Source organism: Larimichthys crocea, chromosome VII (assembly GCF_000972845.2).
Source record: "Larimichthys crocea isolate SSNF chromosome VII, L_crocea_2.0, whole genome shotgun sequence".
In the NCBI taxonomy this organism is placed as follows: domain Eukaryota; kingdom Metazoa; phylum Chordata; class Actinopteri; family Sciaenidae; genus Larimichthys; species Larimichthys crocea.
Window position 1 is genome coordinate 24,582,877 of NC_040017.1, and position 18,146 is coordinate 24,601,022.

The following is an 18,146-nucleotide window of genomic DNA, read 5'->3' on the forward strand; positions in this document are numbered from 1 at the left end:
ATGTAATAATAATAATAATAATAATAATAATAATAATAATAATAATAATAATAATAATAATAATAATAATAATGTTAAACTGTAACTCCTGAAGGTTTGAAGTTTCTGCATGTTTAGACTCTTATAAAGCACTCTGTGCTCTCTTTACTTAATAACATTAACTCTCTGTTACAAGTCCTGCATTCAAAGTCATACACCAAATGTTAAATAACGTTTATTTTATGACTGGATTATAATTAGTGATGCATTCATGTGTAAGCATCACTTTAATGTTGCAGCTGGTAATGGTAAGTTTTTCTACTTCATATACTGCCAGATAGCTTCATCTATAATAATACATCATAATTTATTAGTTGATTATATTAAATAATCTGGCCACTTATGTTGTTAATTCAATGTAGCTTAAAAAAAGTATAATATCAACTTCCAAAATGTGCAATAGAAGTATAAGGTAGCATAAATGGAAATACTTAAATATACTTAGTTACATTCCAGCACTGTAGTGAGTTGGATGGAAAGTAATACCAGGAAAAATACTCGTCAGCAGTGATTTAAAATGTGCAGGGTTTGTAATAAATTAGCTAAATCTTGTTAAACAACAGTATGATTATTTACCACACAACCACCAAACTAGAAGGCTGTAGATGCAAGAACACAGAAATAAAAAACAGATGAAAACATTAACACACACATCTGCTTTGCAGCACTTTTATTATCTAAGCTTCGGGTCATAAATAACTTGTGGTCATGAAATCATTGGTCGACTTGATTTTGAATTAGTAATCCTGCACCAACTGCAGACAGAGTGAGTAACCGAGTTCAGCCAACTCCCACCCACCACCCACCCACCCTGAACATGATACAGTCCAGTTCATTGACTCTAACGGTTCAGTGTTGTCAGTGTTGTTATTCACATGGACATGTTGGCTGTCCCTGCAGACAGACATAAAGGATGGTACCTTTCTCTGATGGCACCCAACACAAAAGGACCAATGTTTGCCTGGCTGGACCCGTCCAGACTCTACTGCAACTCCCAGGTATAAAAGGAGTTTAAAAAAAAAAATGGTTGAGCGGTTGTGAAACTCTTTGTGGAGTCTTCCATCTCACTGAACACATTTAAAAACTGCAGACAAACACAAGCTGAGTGTGTGTTTAATATGCACACTTTGTATTTTGTGCATTTACTGTCTTTGTGAATGATTCAGGCTCTTGCAGACTGTGTCAAAGACCTTCTCAGTCCATTCCACAATGACACCATTGACCTGGTTGCTGGGATAGATGCAATGGGATTCATTCTTGGTAAGAAAACAAACCAATCACTTTGGAGAAGGGAAATAAACGATGGGTTAAGAGCGATCAGACATGTTTTCTCTCACTAGTTTTATTTTAAGAGGTAGTTACTCTGCTAGTGCATATAGCATGAAACCTAACCTCCCTGGCAAAGATACTAAATTTAGATATTTTGGCTCCCCCAAGACCTCCCTCTTGGCACGAAGCATGACAATACACGAAACAGTCTTCGAGTTCAAACTAAGAAATCATTTCTGAGATATTCTCAGTGTGGTTGAATGTTTTTAATGTTTTTTTCAGGGGCGTCTGTTGCCACGACCCTCGGAAAAGGTTTCCTGGCCGTCCGTAAAGCGGGACACCTGTGTGTCGAAACCCAAAACCAAAGCTACACAGACTACACAGGCAGAGAAAAGACTATGGAAGTAAGGCTGGATGTGCTAAAACCAGGTTAATCTTTCTTTGCTTTTTTAGCCTTTAACCATGTCAGTTATCATTTCTCATGACAAGATGAATGTTTATCCAGCTGGAAAATGTTTGGTGACACCTCAGAGTTATGTTAGCCACAGCTTAAAATATAAATAAAGATCACACTTGAGTTTGAGATTTTTTTCTTTCTCCAAGTTTAGACTTTGTTATTTGTGGGTATTTTTTTCATGCTTTCTCTGCGAAAAGTAAAACACAAGTTCAGTGATTACTTAAATCATCATCTGGCACCAAAAAGTTTGCATGCACAGCTGTATTTATGTGCAAAATTAAGATCCTAAGCAGAATTTAAACATTTAAATTAAAGATTTAAGGACCAAGCTTTAACACATTTAGCTCTGTTACTTAGTCTGTCAACTAATTGATTAATCATTGCATTTCTAAAATCAACCTAACCCTGAATGAAAGACTCAGAGTATGTCCGTTTATTCCCTGTGGCACAGCACCCTCTGGTGTTTATGTGTGAGTATAAGATCCAGATGTTGCATATTTAATACACTTTTCTGCCACAAAGACTGTTATTTGAGATGTATTTATTGTTCATGACACTTTAAGATTTGATGTTTTGTTTCACTCAGGAGAGATAGATATTACTGCGTCCTTTCCTTTGCATGATTATCTTTGATACTTGTCTAAATCGTTATTTTTTTCAATGTTTTTAAAAGATGTGAACACTTAAAGAAAAAAGATCCAGTAGATATCAATGGTTGTCTCCTTCCTGCAGGTATGAGGGTGCTGCTAGTGGACCAATGGATAGAGACTGGGGGCACTATGAAGGCTGCAATCCAGCTGGTGGAGAGGCTGGGAGCCACTGTTGTAGGTCAGTCAAGATGGATTAAGTTATAACGGCGTAATTCGAATGATCCTCAGCTTGTTAATGTAAATATCACATGTTTTCCTGCAGGCGTGGCAGCTGTCGCCATCGAGAACACCGAAGGAGGAAAATGGATTAAAGAAAATTACAAATTCTCTCACTGCATCCCCGAAGAGCTGCAGAGTCAGATCGACCAGAAGTATCTGGAGTCCTTCAAAAGCTTCAACAACTGAAGAAGAAAACGTGATTTCTTACAACTAAAGAAGAAAAGGGGAATAGTGATATTTTCTAAGGTTGAGGTTTAAATAAATCTCTCTCTCTCTCTCAGGCTCCACTCACATCTCCAGGCTGCCTCAAGGTTTTTAGGTTTCTTTCTTTTCATGGCACACAACACCTCGCATCTACACATTTTTACTCATGCATACATGCACCTTCACCACCGCTTCACTGATTAACACACCCCATCGTTTCTTTGGCCTGATTCTGGTCTAAGTTGTTTGTGTTTACAATAAATTACTTTAATTTTGGCCTTCAACCCACGTCTCCCTTTGTGTTTGTCATGGCTTTAGAGCTGGGTCATGACTGATGGTGCCCTGGTAGCTCACCGTGTACAGAGGCTCAGGCCAGACCTGTGGGCCTTTGCTGCATGTCGTACCCCCTCTCTCTCTCTCTCTGTCGTTATCTTCCTTTCAGATGTCACTGTCAAACAGAGCTTCAAAAGCCCCCAAAATAATCTTTAAAAGAATATTACCACCGCTTTATCTTGCTGTCTGACAGCCAAACTGTGCGGTAGATCAGCTGTTTGGGTCAGAAAGTTCACGTTTGTACAGATTTCAGCTGCAGAGTAATACAGGACGCCTCACAGTTGAGTTTATGCATAGAAATCTAGAAGTTTAGTGTCAAAGTCCACTAAAAACAACCTTACACATGGTAAACACTAGACTTTTCCCAGTCAGAGAAAATCTTCTGTAGCCAAATATACTGTGAAAAATGATGATCATGTTGATGTTTCTTGAAAAAAACATATTTTATTTTAAAGACTTTGAAATGCTTTCTAAATATTTTTATTACATGTCAAACGTACCGTGGGAAATTTTGAAGAAAAGAAATATTAAAGAAAATATTCGTACACGTGATTTCAGTTTCACTGATTTGACTGTAAACAAAAAGAAAAAACAAAACAAAACATACCTATGAAGCAGAATACACTGTGGATAAACAAACAACAGTTCCCAACCTGGAGGTGTGAGATGATTAACATTATTGTTTTATAATATTCTGATTATTTTCTCCACTAATCTGTTTTTAGGATAGATTTTCTTCCTTAAGGTTGGGAACCTACAATATTATAAAAAGAGTAAAACAGCAGAGTATTATTGTGAAGGAACTACAGCAGCAGTACAGCGTATTTAACTCAAGCTCTAAGTAAAGTAAGCCTCCACGCATACATCATGTTAAAACATCCACATTCATTCTTTGGCATCTTTGCGGTACCAACAGTCGTTTTTTTATGTAATTGCTGTGTCACCCTGTAACTTCAGACACCGCAATAATCCACATCCCACAGAGGAAAACTCTTTCTAGGCCAGGAAAAACTGAACTCAGACATGTCAGGAAGTAAAACTCCAGCATCCCTCCGCCTGTTCTGACCACAGAAACTCCCTCCCATGAGCTGGAGAGCAGCCACAGTCTTTTTCCACTGAGAAAAACCCTCAGACTCCACCTTCGCCTCCATCCTTACTGACAGCAGTTTGACTGTTTCTTCTTCGATGAAGTGTACAGACTGTTTGAAGTGCTGTTAATCCCTGAAACAAACAAACAGCTCCGCGTTTTAAGTGTGTGACGAATGTGATAGTTTCGATGATTGCAGAGGAATTGTTCAGATACTCACTGACTACGTTGCCAATTTGCCTCGGCCCACTTTTCTCCAGCTCGGCGAGAACGTTGGTCTCAAAAGCCAAAGATGCAACTCGAAAGAAAAACTCCTTCACGTTCTCCCCTGAAGTATCGAAGAGATAGACGAGATGAGGGAGTGAAAATAAATGCTGCGAGGGGTGAAACTTTGAGACTGAGACATAACTCCTCCACAATATCTGAACTCCTCCCTGATTTGAAAGATTAAAATGTTGATGGAGAATCATTTTCATAAGCCAGAATCACACTGGGAGTTCTCCAAGTCGTGTTCCCATTTTAATTTTCTCTTTCAACAATATCCTCCCCGGTTGCTTAACATAGAAAAACTACAGTCTAATAAAACATCCATCCATTATCTGTAACTGTAGCTGACTTTGGGCGAGTGGCTAAATAAAACAATCCTATAAATTTACATCAGGACCACCAGTTGCAACTTTGTTCTTGTAAAATCACAATTTATCTACCAATAATCCTCAACTCCCGGGGAGAAACATCAGATTGGATTCAACCAAAGGTGATCCCAAAATCCGAAATGAACTGGTTTGAGCTGTAGATTATAAAATCTGTCTTCTCAGCTTCTCTTTTTATCTCAGTGGTTGGATGTTTTTTGATTAAATGTTTCTGTACACGAGCTTGTACCTTCTATATTTTATATAAGAACCAGATATTCTAACAGGGTTGTTGATATTGCAGACTAATTATTTAACTGTGAAGATTTTCATGCTGAAACAATCAGCAGAAGTGCTCCACCTTACAACTCTACATGACGCAGTGCATGTAACTTTACTGTGGTTGTTTTATAATGCAAAATAATCTAAAACGAAATGAATGAGACATAAATACTACTCTCCTCTGAGCCCTCCACCTCTTTTCTGCCCCCGCCTACGTCTAACTAATCATTTAAAACAAATCAGTGGTGGTGTCACTGGTCAGTTTACTGTATCCGACTCCAAACACTCACCTGTCAGCGACGACACAGCCCAATACTCCGCACTGATCTCCTGTGCTAGTTTGATGGCGTCTTGTTCGATCAGAGAATACTGAGCAGGAGACTGACGGAGAAATCAGATACAAAGTTATCAAGTTAAACACAAAAAGAACTTTTAAATGGAAAAACATTATAATATAAATAACTTAATCCAGTAACTGGAGTAAGTTTTTGATGGATTACACCAAAGTAACATAGTTATGAACCTTATATTAAATTTCTGTGAATAAATCTCACACGCTGCACCTGGACAAACATTCACAGCCTTTTTAAAAATGTGAGGATTTGCTCCTTTCCTCTGTAAACTGAGCATCTTTGTTTGGAGTTTGGACTGTGTATGAGGAGGTCACACTGGGCTCTGGGAAATTATGAAATTGTTGTTTTAGTGATTACAAAATCCAGAGAAAAAAGGTCCAAAAACATTAACAGTTTCAACAACAATAAACTAAAAGAGGAGACATGTTTTGTATGATTTAAGAACAATTCTTGCCCAGTGACATCAATGAACAAATATGCTTCTTCCAGTTCGTAAAGTCTTAGAAATACATGTCCGTCACTTCAACTCTCTCAGAAATGTGGAAACTACATTCCTGAGGTCTGAGCCAGCCCGCCAACGCGTTGTGATGCTGGCTCCAGTCCAAACAACTGACATTTGACTCCTTTAAAGACACAGAAATGTCCACAGGCATGTTCACTTTAAACAGTACAAAGACGTACGCTCAGGTCTTTCTTTGTGCCCACCAGGAACAGCTCAACAGCTGTGGGGTCATTCTCTCTCAGGGCGTCCTCGAGCCACTGCCTGCAGACAGAAAGAGACGTCTTTAGGGGCTTCACGTCGTCCAGCTGGGACAAAAACTGTCTGCTCGTAATAAATAAACTTACCTTACATGGCCCAAAGAGGCCACATCATTCACATCAAACGCGATGATCACAACTGGAAGAAGAGAACACATTACATTATTTTTCTCCCCACACATTTTGAGTATTAAAAGAGTCTAAAACACACAGATCCCTCACCCTGAGCTCCTCTGTAGTACGTAGAGGCGATGCACTTGAACCTCTCTTGTCCTGCAGTGTCCCACCTGTGACACACAGAGAGAGACACAGATGAGCGATGTCACATCAGACTTGACTCCGACTTTGATTTATGGAAATAATAAAGACTCACAGCTGGAGGCTGAAAGGAACCCCAAGCACCTCGAAGCGCTCCATCTCAAAGTCGACGCCGATCGTTGCCTTGTAGTTCTTATCGAATGCATCTTTGCAAAATCTGGAAACAAATCCAGGTGACAGACACGAGAGAGGCCAGACTTTAAATACAATTTCTTTGTTGGTAATCAAATATCTCGACATGAATCACAGCAGGTTTTTTAAACGTTTAGTTCACCCAAATTACAGGAAAATGTTTTTTTTTATTATTATTTTAGGGACTATTTCTTTGGTGGAATGAAAACTGGATTATTAGGAGTAACAGGGACAATGTTTCTGTTTCTCTTAAAACTATTTTTAATTCTTTGAGTGCCACAAACAAAATGATATTCCTGAAACTGAAACGTACAAAGAGAAGTGGGTGAGGTAGTTTCTTAATTTGTGTGAACTGGATTCATAATTGTGTCATGAACTGATGAATCTATTTGAATGAAACGTTGGTACATTTGCACAATGATGATGATGATGATGATGGAAGAAGCACAACAGCAATACTACAGTGTGAAACAAGTCTTGCATTCAAGATTTCACTTCAGCAAAGTACAAAAATAACAGCAAAATGTTCTTGTACTGCTAGTTTAACACTTAAATAGTATTCTGGAGCACATTTGAACTACTTAATATACTGTTTCTTTTTATAGCACAGTGTAATATTTTAGAAAATTTTTGTTCCAAGTAACTAAAATCTGTCTGATAAATATAAGGAACAGCGTTTAAATAAAGTAAAAGTTCATCAACTTAGTTATTGTGTGTATTTTCATGCAAATCTGGATCCAGACGCATATTAAACACAAAATAAAATGTCGTTGTTGATTGCAGGAGGTCTCTGTTCTCTGAGTTTTCTTCTTAAAGTTATTTATTTTCCAGATCAGCACCTCGCCCTGCATTCACACATTTAATGGCTGTTTGAGCTTACCTATTAATCAGACAGGTTTTCCCCACAGCCAGGTCACCCACCACGATGACCTTAGAGATTTTAAATCTGCTGAGGAGAAAGAAAAGAAGAAACATCAGCGGGTAGATAAAAAAAATCAGCGTCTGTCTTCTGGTTCCTGTGCTCACCCCACGGTGCCCGTGCGCTGCTCCTGACAGGCAGTCCTCACTTTGTTGTTGAAATCGTCTTTAGTGTGCAGAGCGGCCTCTTTCCTGAAATACTACAAAACAAGGAGACTTTGACAGACTGTACACTGTTTTATGTAGACGAGTGTGACGTGACTCTGTGGCTTCACCTGAGGGAGCTGAGCGATGATGCGGTCCTTTCGTACAGGAGGAAGAACACTCATGGCTGCAACTCGGACAGACATGAAGCTTCAACCTGAATGTTCAACAGAAAGATCATCAACAATCTGATATTTGAACAACTTAAACCTGTTTCATCGTCATTTATAGACTGCTGAATGACTTTAAGCCTAAATCTACAAGTCATGGATCAGATTTGGATCTTTTAGAGCTCAAACAATGAATTAATGAATCAGCTGATGATCAATTAAATGTACCAGCAAAAACAAACATACTTCTCGAATATGAGCAATTGAGTATCTAGTTTTTGAGGAACAAGACTAACTCAACTCAACTAATAAATTATATTTATCATCGATTAAGACGTCAAATGACTTGTTTTGACTGATTAATCCACTCATAAGAAATAAATCAGCAAGTAATTTGATAACTGATTGACTGTTTCTGCTGAAAACTCACCGGTTTACCTGCTAAAATCTGAATATTTACTAGTTTTCTAGTAGTTAAATGAATATATTTGAGTTGTGGACTGTTAACTGAAGAAAATAGACAATCTGAAGACATCACTGTGATGTCTTCAGATTTTAGTTTATCTGAATGTAAATATCTCCTGGAGTTAGTGTCCCTAGCTGAGAGGAAAAAAACTGTATTTGTTCTCTTTGAATTAAAGTGAAGTATTTGTTTTATGTCTCCAGGCAACCAGGAGAGAAAATGTAACCATAAAACACACATCTTCCTCCTCCTCCTCCTCCTCCTCCTCCAGAAATAAAGAGACCGGCCCAAATCAAACAACCCTGTAATGGGGCATAATGTGTGTTCTTCACTGTGCAGTTACATGACTACATACAGAGTCACAGCAGACAGCTGTAAGCAGAGCTGATCCACTTACTGTGTGGATCTGACTTAATCCTATTGTTCATCAAAGCTGCTGTAAAGAAGACGGAGTTGGTTTGTTCCACCATAAAACTGAAACCAGGCAACATTAACACTCTTCCAGTTTTCCACTCAGACAGCCGGTGAAGTTTCGTGTTATGTCTGCAAAGTTTGAGTCAAACACACATGAGCAAAGAAAACTGTGAACACAGCGTGTTTCAGGATACCTCAACGAGTCAGGATGGTCCGCTGCAAGTTTCCTCTTGTCTTCTCCTGTGCGCTGTTTCTCCTCACAAAGATTCTTCTTCTTCTTCTTCTTCTTGTGGCTTTAACTCATCCAAGCTCATAACTGAGAAATAAACGTGTTGAGTTTGTGTTGGACTGAGCTGAAGACGATCCACGGAAGTTAAAGGGGGGGAGCAGCAGACTGGAGCCGCTGCTGACTCAGATGCCTGGATGGGGTTTTTTTTCTTTTTTCCTTTCCTCCCACATTTCCTCTGCTCGGTCCCCTGCTGGAGGAAATGTGGAATAATAATCTATCTATCTATCTATCTATCTATCTATCTATCTATCTACTTTTGCTTTTGGAAACTTTAACTTCATCCATTGTTGCTGCAAAACTAGTTTTAAAATTGGAATTAAACGTGCAGAGGAATTAAACATTTGCATAAATAAAATAAATATAAAACTGTGTTAAGAAGTTATATATTTATTTTCAGCAGATTATTGTAACATTTATTGATTTAAACAGGTAAATACATGTTTAATATGAACATGTAAATAATAAATGTGCAATATAAATATATAAAAATATGTAAATGACCTTAAATATGAGTTATATTACTTCTAATTCTAACATGTTTTCTCAAGTCTATGAATTAACGTCACTTCCAAAGGTGACATGTGGCTGGTTGGGTCTGTGTTTGGGTTTTCCTCCAGAGTTTTCCACAGCAGGCTGTCGATCAGGTGGATATGCAGATTTTTATACAGAAGAACTGTTAAAACTAATACATGCAATCCAAATCCTGTTATTCATGAAGTAAATACACTGTGCAGCTACATTAATATGTTGATGTAAATAAAATATATTTCATATAGCTGGTCTTACATCAATACAAACTGTATTTTGAATAATAAAATCATATTTTTCTACTCTGCCCGTGCTTGTTGAATGCTTCACTTTCTAGTGAGTGCAGTCAGGCATGTTGTTTACTACGTAGACTGAATATTTCAGTCAGATAGATGAAGGTATAAAGACAGCAATCAAAACAATAAAAGCAGTGAAGTGACTGTGATATTGCACATTCAGAGTCTCTGCGGGAAGTTCTCAGTTTTAAAGGTGAACAAAGAGAACTGTCTTTAAAGGTACAGGGTAATGCGGAAAAGCTTATCAAATGTAAATAAACACGTTGGACGACTTCAGATAAAAAAGAATAAGTTTATCATGATTATACTGGAAGTGACTTTCGTTGCCTTCAAAGTAAAAGTAAAGACTAAAGGCAAAGCATTATGGCAAATATAATATATAAACCTAATAATGATAAACCTGTGACCAAATGTATAGTGAATATCGTATCAAAGGAAACGAGTTTGTCTTGTTGTTTTTGGTGCATTGCAAATGGTATATGGTAAAAAAAAAAAAAAAATAAAAAATATATAAACAATATAAATATATGTATCGTATGTTTATAGGATGACAGTTTTGTTCACAGAATGCAGAATATTTTAACTGTGCAAGATATTTATAAAATAATTAAACCTTATTTATTTATCACCATTAATGCATTAATGTAAACATGCAGCCCAAAAAGTAATCAGAATCAGAAATACTTTAATAATCCCAGGGGGAAATTATATATATATTAGTGCTGTCAAAATTAACGCGTTAATTTCGTCGATTAATTTTAAAGAATTAACGCGTTAAAAAAAATTCACGCAATTACGCGGTTTTGTTTACTTCCGGTGGCGTCCGCCATTTTGGATGTGGCAAAGTAGAGCTTTGTTTCCCAGTATTCCCAGATAGTGTTGTGTGTGAATGGGTGTTAAGAGGCATTAACTTAAAGCCCTCACGGGGACTGCGCCCTGGCCGGTTGCCCACCTTGCCCATAGCTAAAACCGGCCCTGCTTGTATTAGTTTACGGGCAAATCTGCCACATCCAATATGGCGGACATGTTAACGTATGCGCACAACGGACCAACCTGCTCAATGCGGCGTCTATGTATATGTCTATGATCTATCCTAACTAAAGGAGAGTCTATGGCGAAAGTGGATAAGGACGGATTTTATGGGGAACATTTCATTTTAAAAGTTGCCCGACGGCTTGTTGGACAAAAAACAGCTATTTGCACAGTTTGCAAATCCGAATTTAAATTCCACAGAAGTAACACGACTTTAACATATCACCTCAAAGCAAAACACCTGTCTACATACAGGAGTGTGGACTGTCAGTATATTTCCTCATTCTGGCTTTTTTTTGTTTTGCATGTGCATATGTGCACCTTAAGCCAATAACATGAATGAATTTAAATATACTTTCTCTGTGTTATTTTACTTAATCTTATCATTTTACATAAATAAATATTCATTATAAGCTTCCGTCTCAGAAAAATGCATTTAATGTATTGATATATTTATTGATAGATTAATCGCCGATTAATCGCGATTAATTACAGAAATTTTTGCGATTATTAGTTAATTTTTTTTATCGATTGACAGCCCTAATATAATATATATATATATATAATATATATATATATATATATAATATATATTAGAGCAGAGGAAAGTGTAGCATACACTACCAATTAGAAAAAAGTAGAAAAGGCAAACAAAAAAAACAAACACAAAAAACAGACAGAAATATCTATAACCTACACAATAAAAACGAAAAACAATCAATCTTTAAAACAGAGAAGTACTGAGGATAAAAAGAAGATTGCAATGTAAAGTGACCATAGTGTAAGAAATATTGCAAAGTAAGTGACCATGATATAAATAATAACTGCAAGGTATAAATTAAATTAAATACAAAAAAAAAAACAATACAAAAAATTGCAATGAGACATGAACAGGAGACTACAACATGACAAACAAATAAAATTTAAAAGTAGATTAAGTGAATAAACATCAGAGAAAATGAACGTTCATTTTATTTTATTTTGAAGGAGTGGCCGGATGTTATGATTGTTGACATAACTTGACGCCGCCGTGCGTGATTGTGCGTGACTGTGCGGGCTCAACACTGAAACCAAACGCTTGTTTTCATCCCGGTTCTCCTCCACATAGTCCGGGTTAAACGTAAACGCAGGTCCGGTCTGTGTGTCCTGATGGCGGCTGTGAGGAGCGTGAACAAGATGTACGGAGTGTGTTTCCACGCCGTCCGGCAGGCGGCCCGGCTGAAGGCAGCGAGGCTGACCCAGCACAGAGCCTTCAGAGTCGGGGTGAGCTCACGGCAGACACCGGCTCACTGGTGCTACGGTGCTAACGAGAGTTAGCACTGCTGGCTAAATAACACGAAAGGTTGTTTTTAGGGAGAAGTGGTTTGATTTTAGCCTCTTAAACCGACAAGTTGATTTAATCGTGATGTATTAAATTAAAATATCGCCCTTTAGTTGATTATATGTTGGTATATAGTTTGAAAATAGTTGTTTTTGGTGAGATTAGAGACGCTTTGAAGGATTCGTTCAGTTCTCGCGATATTTCGTGAGCTAACTCGCGTTAGCACGCTACTTGACAACCTTGTAGAAAAACGACCGTTGGCGTTATTTAACAGCGATTCTCCAACACAGCCGCATAAAGTCGAACAAATAATGTGAATGTGTGTGTTTTAATAATTTAACTAACTGCTCCACCGGCACATGAGCGCCGTCTGTTTGTTGTTGTGACTCCTAACGTAGCTTAGCTTAGCCGGTTAGCTTCGTCCCGATTGGTCGAGCAAAGGGGCGTGAGGAGAAACACTTCCGCCCTCAAGTTCATCCTGACCCATTAATATATTTTATTATTATTTTATTAATGTAAAAGTCACCTTCAAAGATAAGATAGCGAACTTAAAACTTAGATTATCAGCTCCCATTAAATAAATATTAATTCCTGTGGTGTCGCTTGTGCCCCTGGTAGTCTGCCCTCTGCGCTGAGACGTGTCACTAACTGTGTTTGTGTGTTTGTGTCCCAACTGTATCAGAGTGATAAATTATGACATGTGCGCTTTAAATCTGACAGTGTGGTTCATTTATAACGTGTCTGACAAGTCAAAATACATTTAGATATTTAAATCAAACTTATGTCAACACTTCTACACTGTGTAAACATTAAAAAAAAATGTTAACATAAACACTGATTTTTCCGCATCAGATCTCCATAAAATATTAAAGTTCATGTTGAATCCTCAGATATAATTAGAAAATATTCAAACTTGTTTTCAGTTAATTATGTACTTTCTTTATAAAAGAAATTGTTTTATTATTCACTTTATTATTATTATGAAGGAAATGATCTAGAACTCAACTCAACTAAAACTTTATTTATAAAACACATTTAAACATTTAACATTAAAATATGTAAAGGAGCTTAAAAATGCTTATTTAGGTGGCGGAGCATTCCAGTTTTCCGACCACACACACACACACACACACACACACACACAAATGTTTACACCTTGCGTGTTAAGTTACTTGTTTAAATTATATTTACAAATTTTGGATGGGCGTCTCCGCACGTGCTTATCATTTAAAATGTGTGTGTCTGTAACTCTGTAACTTAACCTCAGCTAGACAATTCAAGAACTTTATTAATCCCACTGGGGCCAATTTCTTTGGACACCAAGACACAGAAACTTAAGAAACGTACAGATAAAATCATACAAGGGAGCCAAATGTTGCTTTATTTGATAAATAAACTACAAAAGGACAGGATAAAGTATTTACCAATCATTTTGCAGAGGGAATTAACGATTTACAATATATAACATAGTCGTATTGGATGTCTTATGAGCTGTGTGTGAGGTTTTCAGAGTTGGCTGTATTTTCCTGAAGTCACTAAACTACACCTGGGATAATTTCCTGTCCGTACAGAACAATAAATTCACTTATATTTACTGCCAAAACAACTCCTCACACTGTCTGTGATTTACACGGTTACAGTTTCAAGTATTGTTGTTGTTAAAGCAGGAAACATGGACGCATTCCAGTAAAGTGACCTCAGTTATTTTCCATTTAGTTTAGAGCAGCTGCAGAGTTTTTTTTTTCTCTCCTTTGGCTGACATTATTGAGAGAAAGATGAATCCTCTTTTGTGGTGTCTTGTTTTGGAGAGGGCTTTGCTTTGCCACAGCTCACAGCGCGGTTATTAATAAATAATGCCTCTATTCAAACCGGCAGGCCGTGCGGCGGCAGCAGCCCTTTGACTCGACACTGGAAAAGCCACAGTTCCCCGGAGCCTCGGCCGAATTCGTGGATCAGCTTGAGTTCATCCAGCCCAATGTCATCTCCGGCATCCCGGTGTACCGCGTGATGGACAGGCAGGGTAACATCATCAACCCCTCTCAAGACCCTCAGGTACAGTCAGCCTGCCTGCACCCCCGGTTATCAAACGTGGTGCCATGACCTCCATCCCTGACACACAAGATTTAATTTGTTTGTTGTGTCTCGTCTCCGCTCAGCTCTCCAAAGAGACCGTCCTGAACTTTTATCAGAAGATGACTCTGCTGAACACGATGGACCGGATTCTTTATGAGTCTCAGAGACAGGTACGACTTTCCTCTTGCACTCCCTAGTGTAACAGCTGAAGATTTTTGTGTTTATGAGTGTTAATTTGTCTCTGTTAACAGGGCCGGATCTCCTTCTACATGACCAACTACGGTGAGGAGGGGACACACATCGGCAGTGCTGCTGCTCTTGACCCGAGTGACATTGTCTTCGGTCAATACAGAGAAGCTGGTGAGGATTCAGACAGCAGGTTGATCACGTAAAAGCCATTTACTGACCTTAACTTTTATTTTTACATCTGATCTTTGTAGTAGTCGTCATGATGAGCACCAAAGCTCTCAGCTCGTTTGGTGCCTTGCTTTGGTGCTCGGTTTGACACGACTGATATCTGAGGCAAACAATGCTTCATTCAGTCAGTGAATCACATGATATATCTGCCACACACCCAGTGTCAAACTATCAGTCAGCCTTTTGTAGAAATGGCAGTAAAAGTTCGCTACAACTAAAATGTGACCATGAAATACATCCAAATGTTTAGTAGAGAGAACACTGTCCTGTAGTACACACAGCATGACTTCTTGTTTTATTGTTTTCTGAGATAAAGTGTGTGAAATAGGTGCAGGAAGCTGTAGAGCTAAACTAATAATCTCCTCATAACCCGTCTCACCACTCCTGTAACTGTACACCCTCTTAGAAGCTGTCTCCTTATCCATATGCCTGCTTAACCTATTCCACTGTCTATATAACCTCTCCATTATTGACTGCTTCCTGCATGATGACCATATATCATCTCGTCTTGTGAGTAGCAGTGTTATTCCTCTGTGGTCCTGCAGGTGTGCTCATGTACCGTGGTTTTCCTCTGGATCTCTTCATGGCTCAGTGCTACGCCAACGCCGACGATCTCGGCAAAGGCCGCCAGATGCCGGTCCACTACGGCTGCAAAGACCGGAACTTTGTCACCATCTCCTCCCCTCTGGCCACTCAGATCCCCCAAGGTGAGCCGTACACCTGTGTGTTTAGAGCATACATACACCTGTAAACGTATATTCACGCATGATGTGTGTGTGTGTGTTTCAGCGGCCGGAGCTGCGTACGCGGTGAAGAGAGAAAACGTGAACCGCGCTGTGATCTGTTACTTCGGAGAGGGAGCAGCCAGCGAAGGCGACGCACACGCCGGTTTCAACTTCTCCGCCACCCTCGAGTGCCCGCTGATCTTCTTCTGTCGCAACAACGGCTACGCCATCTCCACCCCCACCAACGAACAGTACAGGGGAGACGGCATCGGTAAGAATGCTTCATCATCATCTGCTGTATCTCATTTAAAGTTCTCAGCTCTTGCGAACACACGTTTCATTGTTCCTCTGATTGAACAGCTGCTCGTGGTCCGGGGTATGGAATGCTGTCCATCCGTGTCGATGGTAATGATGTGTTTGCTGTCTACAACGCCACAAAGGAGGCGCGTCGCAGGGCTGTGGCCGAGAACCAGCCCTTCCTCATCGAGGCGATGACTTACAGGTTAGTTGATGTTGGTGTAACTTGCATGCAGACAGTTTATTTTCCTGACTTGACTGAATCATCATTTGCATTTGGAAATGTCGCTATGACGTCCTTTACAAGCTCCAGTATGTTCTTGTAAACCTTGTTTAGGCAGACGTGTGTACACTTCATCATCTGAGCAAACAGCGCCTGCAGTTAACAAAGGTACAGACAGAGCATTACGGCAGTATAGCATTACATATTACGTGAACTGCTGTTGGGAAAGTCCTGAAGTCATGTACGCCACCTGTTTAGCACTAGACGCTTAAAACATCGTCAGACTTTGGATGAACAGCAGAACCAGAAATAGTCTTTGTTTCTCGCTCTCTCTACCTCGTCAGAGAATCAAGTTCTTCCTTTTTTAAAACTTGTTGTCTTCCGTGATGTTCACTCAAGGCAGTTTATCAGATTTACCACAGCTCGTCCAACAACTTACTTCATATCTGTAGTAGTACTATCAAAGACCTGCAGACAGAGCTCCCCCTTTTAAAAAAATCAACTCAAGAATATAGCTAAAATTGTGACTTAGATTTGAAATGTTTGACCTGTCAGTGACCAATAGAAAGTGACTGAGAATCATAAGTAAAAACATGTTACTCTTTTTTTAACTAAACTAAAATACAACACAAAAATAACCTAAAAAGAACAGTCTGAAGTTTAATAATGCAACAAAAAGTAACCGACAGAAACTAACCGGGAAATAAATACCGACAGGGAGCAAAACAAATGATCTGATAAGATAATCACATGCATGTTTTGTCATGTTGTCTGTGGTCATTACAGCAGTTGTTTCCTGTATTAGAAAGTGTATTGTATGAGGAAAAAGGCCCAAAATGACTTATTTATTATCTCCAACTAATAATATAAGACCATATTCACAAACCTAAAGTTGTGTGAAGAAAAAAAACCCATAAAACTGGAGGGTAACATCTTTTTAAAATGCTGTGTAAGGACGTGAGATTTAAGATACTCAAGTTTGGACCTGCACATCTTCATTCCAAACTGTTACCAGCCAGTTATATCTGTGATTTAATGCTAAAATAATACATGAAATTATGTCTGTAGATCTTTGGAAATAATATGAAAGAAATGTTCTCACCCTTGCAAAAGAAACCCAGAATAATAATTGCGTTCGTTCTCCAGAATCGGCCACCACAGCACCAGTGACGACAGCTCAGCGTACCGCTCGGTGGACGAGGTGAACTACTGGGACAAGCAGGACCATCCCATCTCCAGGCTGAGGCACTACATGACGACCCGCGGCTGGTGGAGCGAGGACGACGAGCGGAGCTGGCGGAAACAGTCCCGTAAGACGGTGATGGAGGCTTTCGAGAAGGCCGAGAAACGCCTGAAGCCCAATCCCGAACTGATGTTTACCGACGTGTACCAGGAGATGACGCCCAATCTGAACAAGCAGAGGGAATCCCTGTGGAGGCACGTGCAGCAGTACAAAGAGAACTACCCACTCGACATGTACGATAAATAAACTGCACTGAGTGGGTGACGATTGAGACTGTTGCACACCTTTCACTGTATCACAAAGATATAGTTTTTGATATGACGTGTTGTTTCTTTCCGCACAACAGAGGGAGAGTTTGCTTTCATAAAAATATCGTACTTCATGCCTCTCTGGGTTTGGTGCCTTAAGTTAACAGATTTACTGTCTATTGTAAAGCTCCTCTATAAGTACAACATCAAAATGTTTCACAGTAATTCCAAGGTCACTAATATTCTCGGTTTTAACAAATCAAGCAATAAAAGGAAGGTTGACCTCTGTTGTGTACGTTTCCTCTCCTGTAACTGTCATATTCTGTGATTAACGGTGTTTAACAGGTTTCCTTGTATACTGTTGAGGTGACTGACTGAACGACTTTCCTATTTTAATGACTTTTAGTATACGCACCCAAATTTTAGATGGGTTTGGTATGCTGTTACACAACTATTCTACATCCCCAGAACTGTAAACCCTTCTAGCTCATGTTACATGTTTGGTGTTTTGTGGGAAAAATAAATAAATAAATAATGAAACTTGGATTGTTGTAGCTGGATTATTTATTTAAATTCATGTAAATGAATTGTTTAAATAGAAAAACTGACAA

At 38.9% G+C, this 18,146-nt stretch overlaps 3 protein-coding genes across 4 annotated transcripts; 2 read left to right on the forward strand and 1 right to left on the reverse strand.

Moving 5' to 3' along the window:
* Window positions 1–831: 831 nt before the first annotated feature.
* On the forward strand, window positions 832–3,122 carry zgc:174895. Its single transcript, XM_019257243.2, has 5 exons — window positions 832–1,037; window positions 1,206–1,299; window positions 1,591–1,737; window positions 2,498–2,593; window positions 2,678–3,122. Exons 1-5 carry the CDS (start codon window positions 915–917, stop codon window positions 2,818–2,820), a joined length of 603 nt encoding a protein of 200 aa, XP_019112788.1. The 5' UTR covers window positions 832–914; the 3' UTR covers window positions 2,821–3,122.
* A 558-nt stretch (window positions 3,123–3,680) lies between these two features.
* On the reverse strand, window positions 3,681–9,322 carry rab34a (RAB34, member RAS oncogene family a). 2 transcript variants are annotated; one of them, XM_027279964.1, is made up of 11 exons: window positions 9,038–9,322; window positions 7,928–8,013; window positions 7,761–7,852; window positions 7,615–7,683; window positions 6,658–6,759; window positions 6,507–6,571; window positions 6,372–6,423; window positions 6,207–6,288; window positions 5,463–5,553; window positions 4,479–4,586; window positions 3,681–4,392 (listed from the first exon to the last, which is right to left on the reverse strand). In XM_027279964.1, the coding sequence occupies exons 2-11, from the start codon at window positions 8,000–8,002 to the stop codon at window positions 4,325–4,327; spliced, it is 804 nt and encodes a 267-aa protein (XP_027135765.1). In that variant the 5' UTR covers window positions 8,003–8,013; window positions 9,038–9,322; the 3' UTR covers window positions 3,681–4,324. The 2 variants fall into 2 exon arrangements, with proteins under 2 accessions (XP_027135765.1, XP_027135766.1); XM_027279965.1 differs by having other exon boundaries at window positions 7,615–7,680; window positions 9,038–9,321.
* Window positions 9,323–11,996: 2,674 nt separating this feature from the next.
* On the forward strand, window positions 11,997–18,079 carry bckdha (branched chain keto acid dehydrogenase E1 subunit alpha). Its single transcript, XM_027280241.1, has 8 exons — window positions 11,997–12,251; window positions 14,185–14,361; window positions 14,466–14,552; window positions 14,634–14,742; window positions 15,345–15,506; window positions 15,589–15,795; window positions 15,885–16,026; window positions 17,191–18,079. Exons 1-8 carry the CDS (start codon window positions 12,138–12,140, stop codon window positions 17,531–17,533), a joined length of 1,341 nt encoding a protein of 446 aa, XP_027136042.1. The 5' UTR covers window positions 11,997–12,137; the 3' UTR covers window positions 17,534–18,079.
* Window positions 18,080–18,146: the final 67 nt, after the last annotated feature.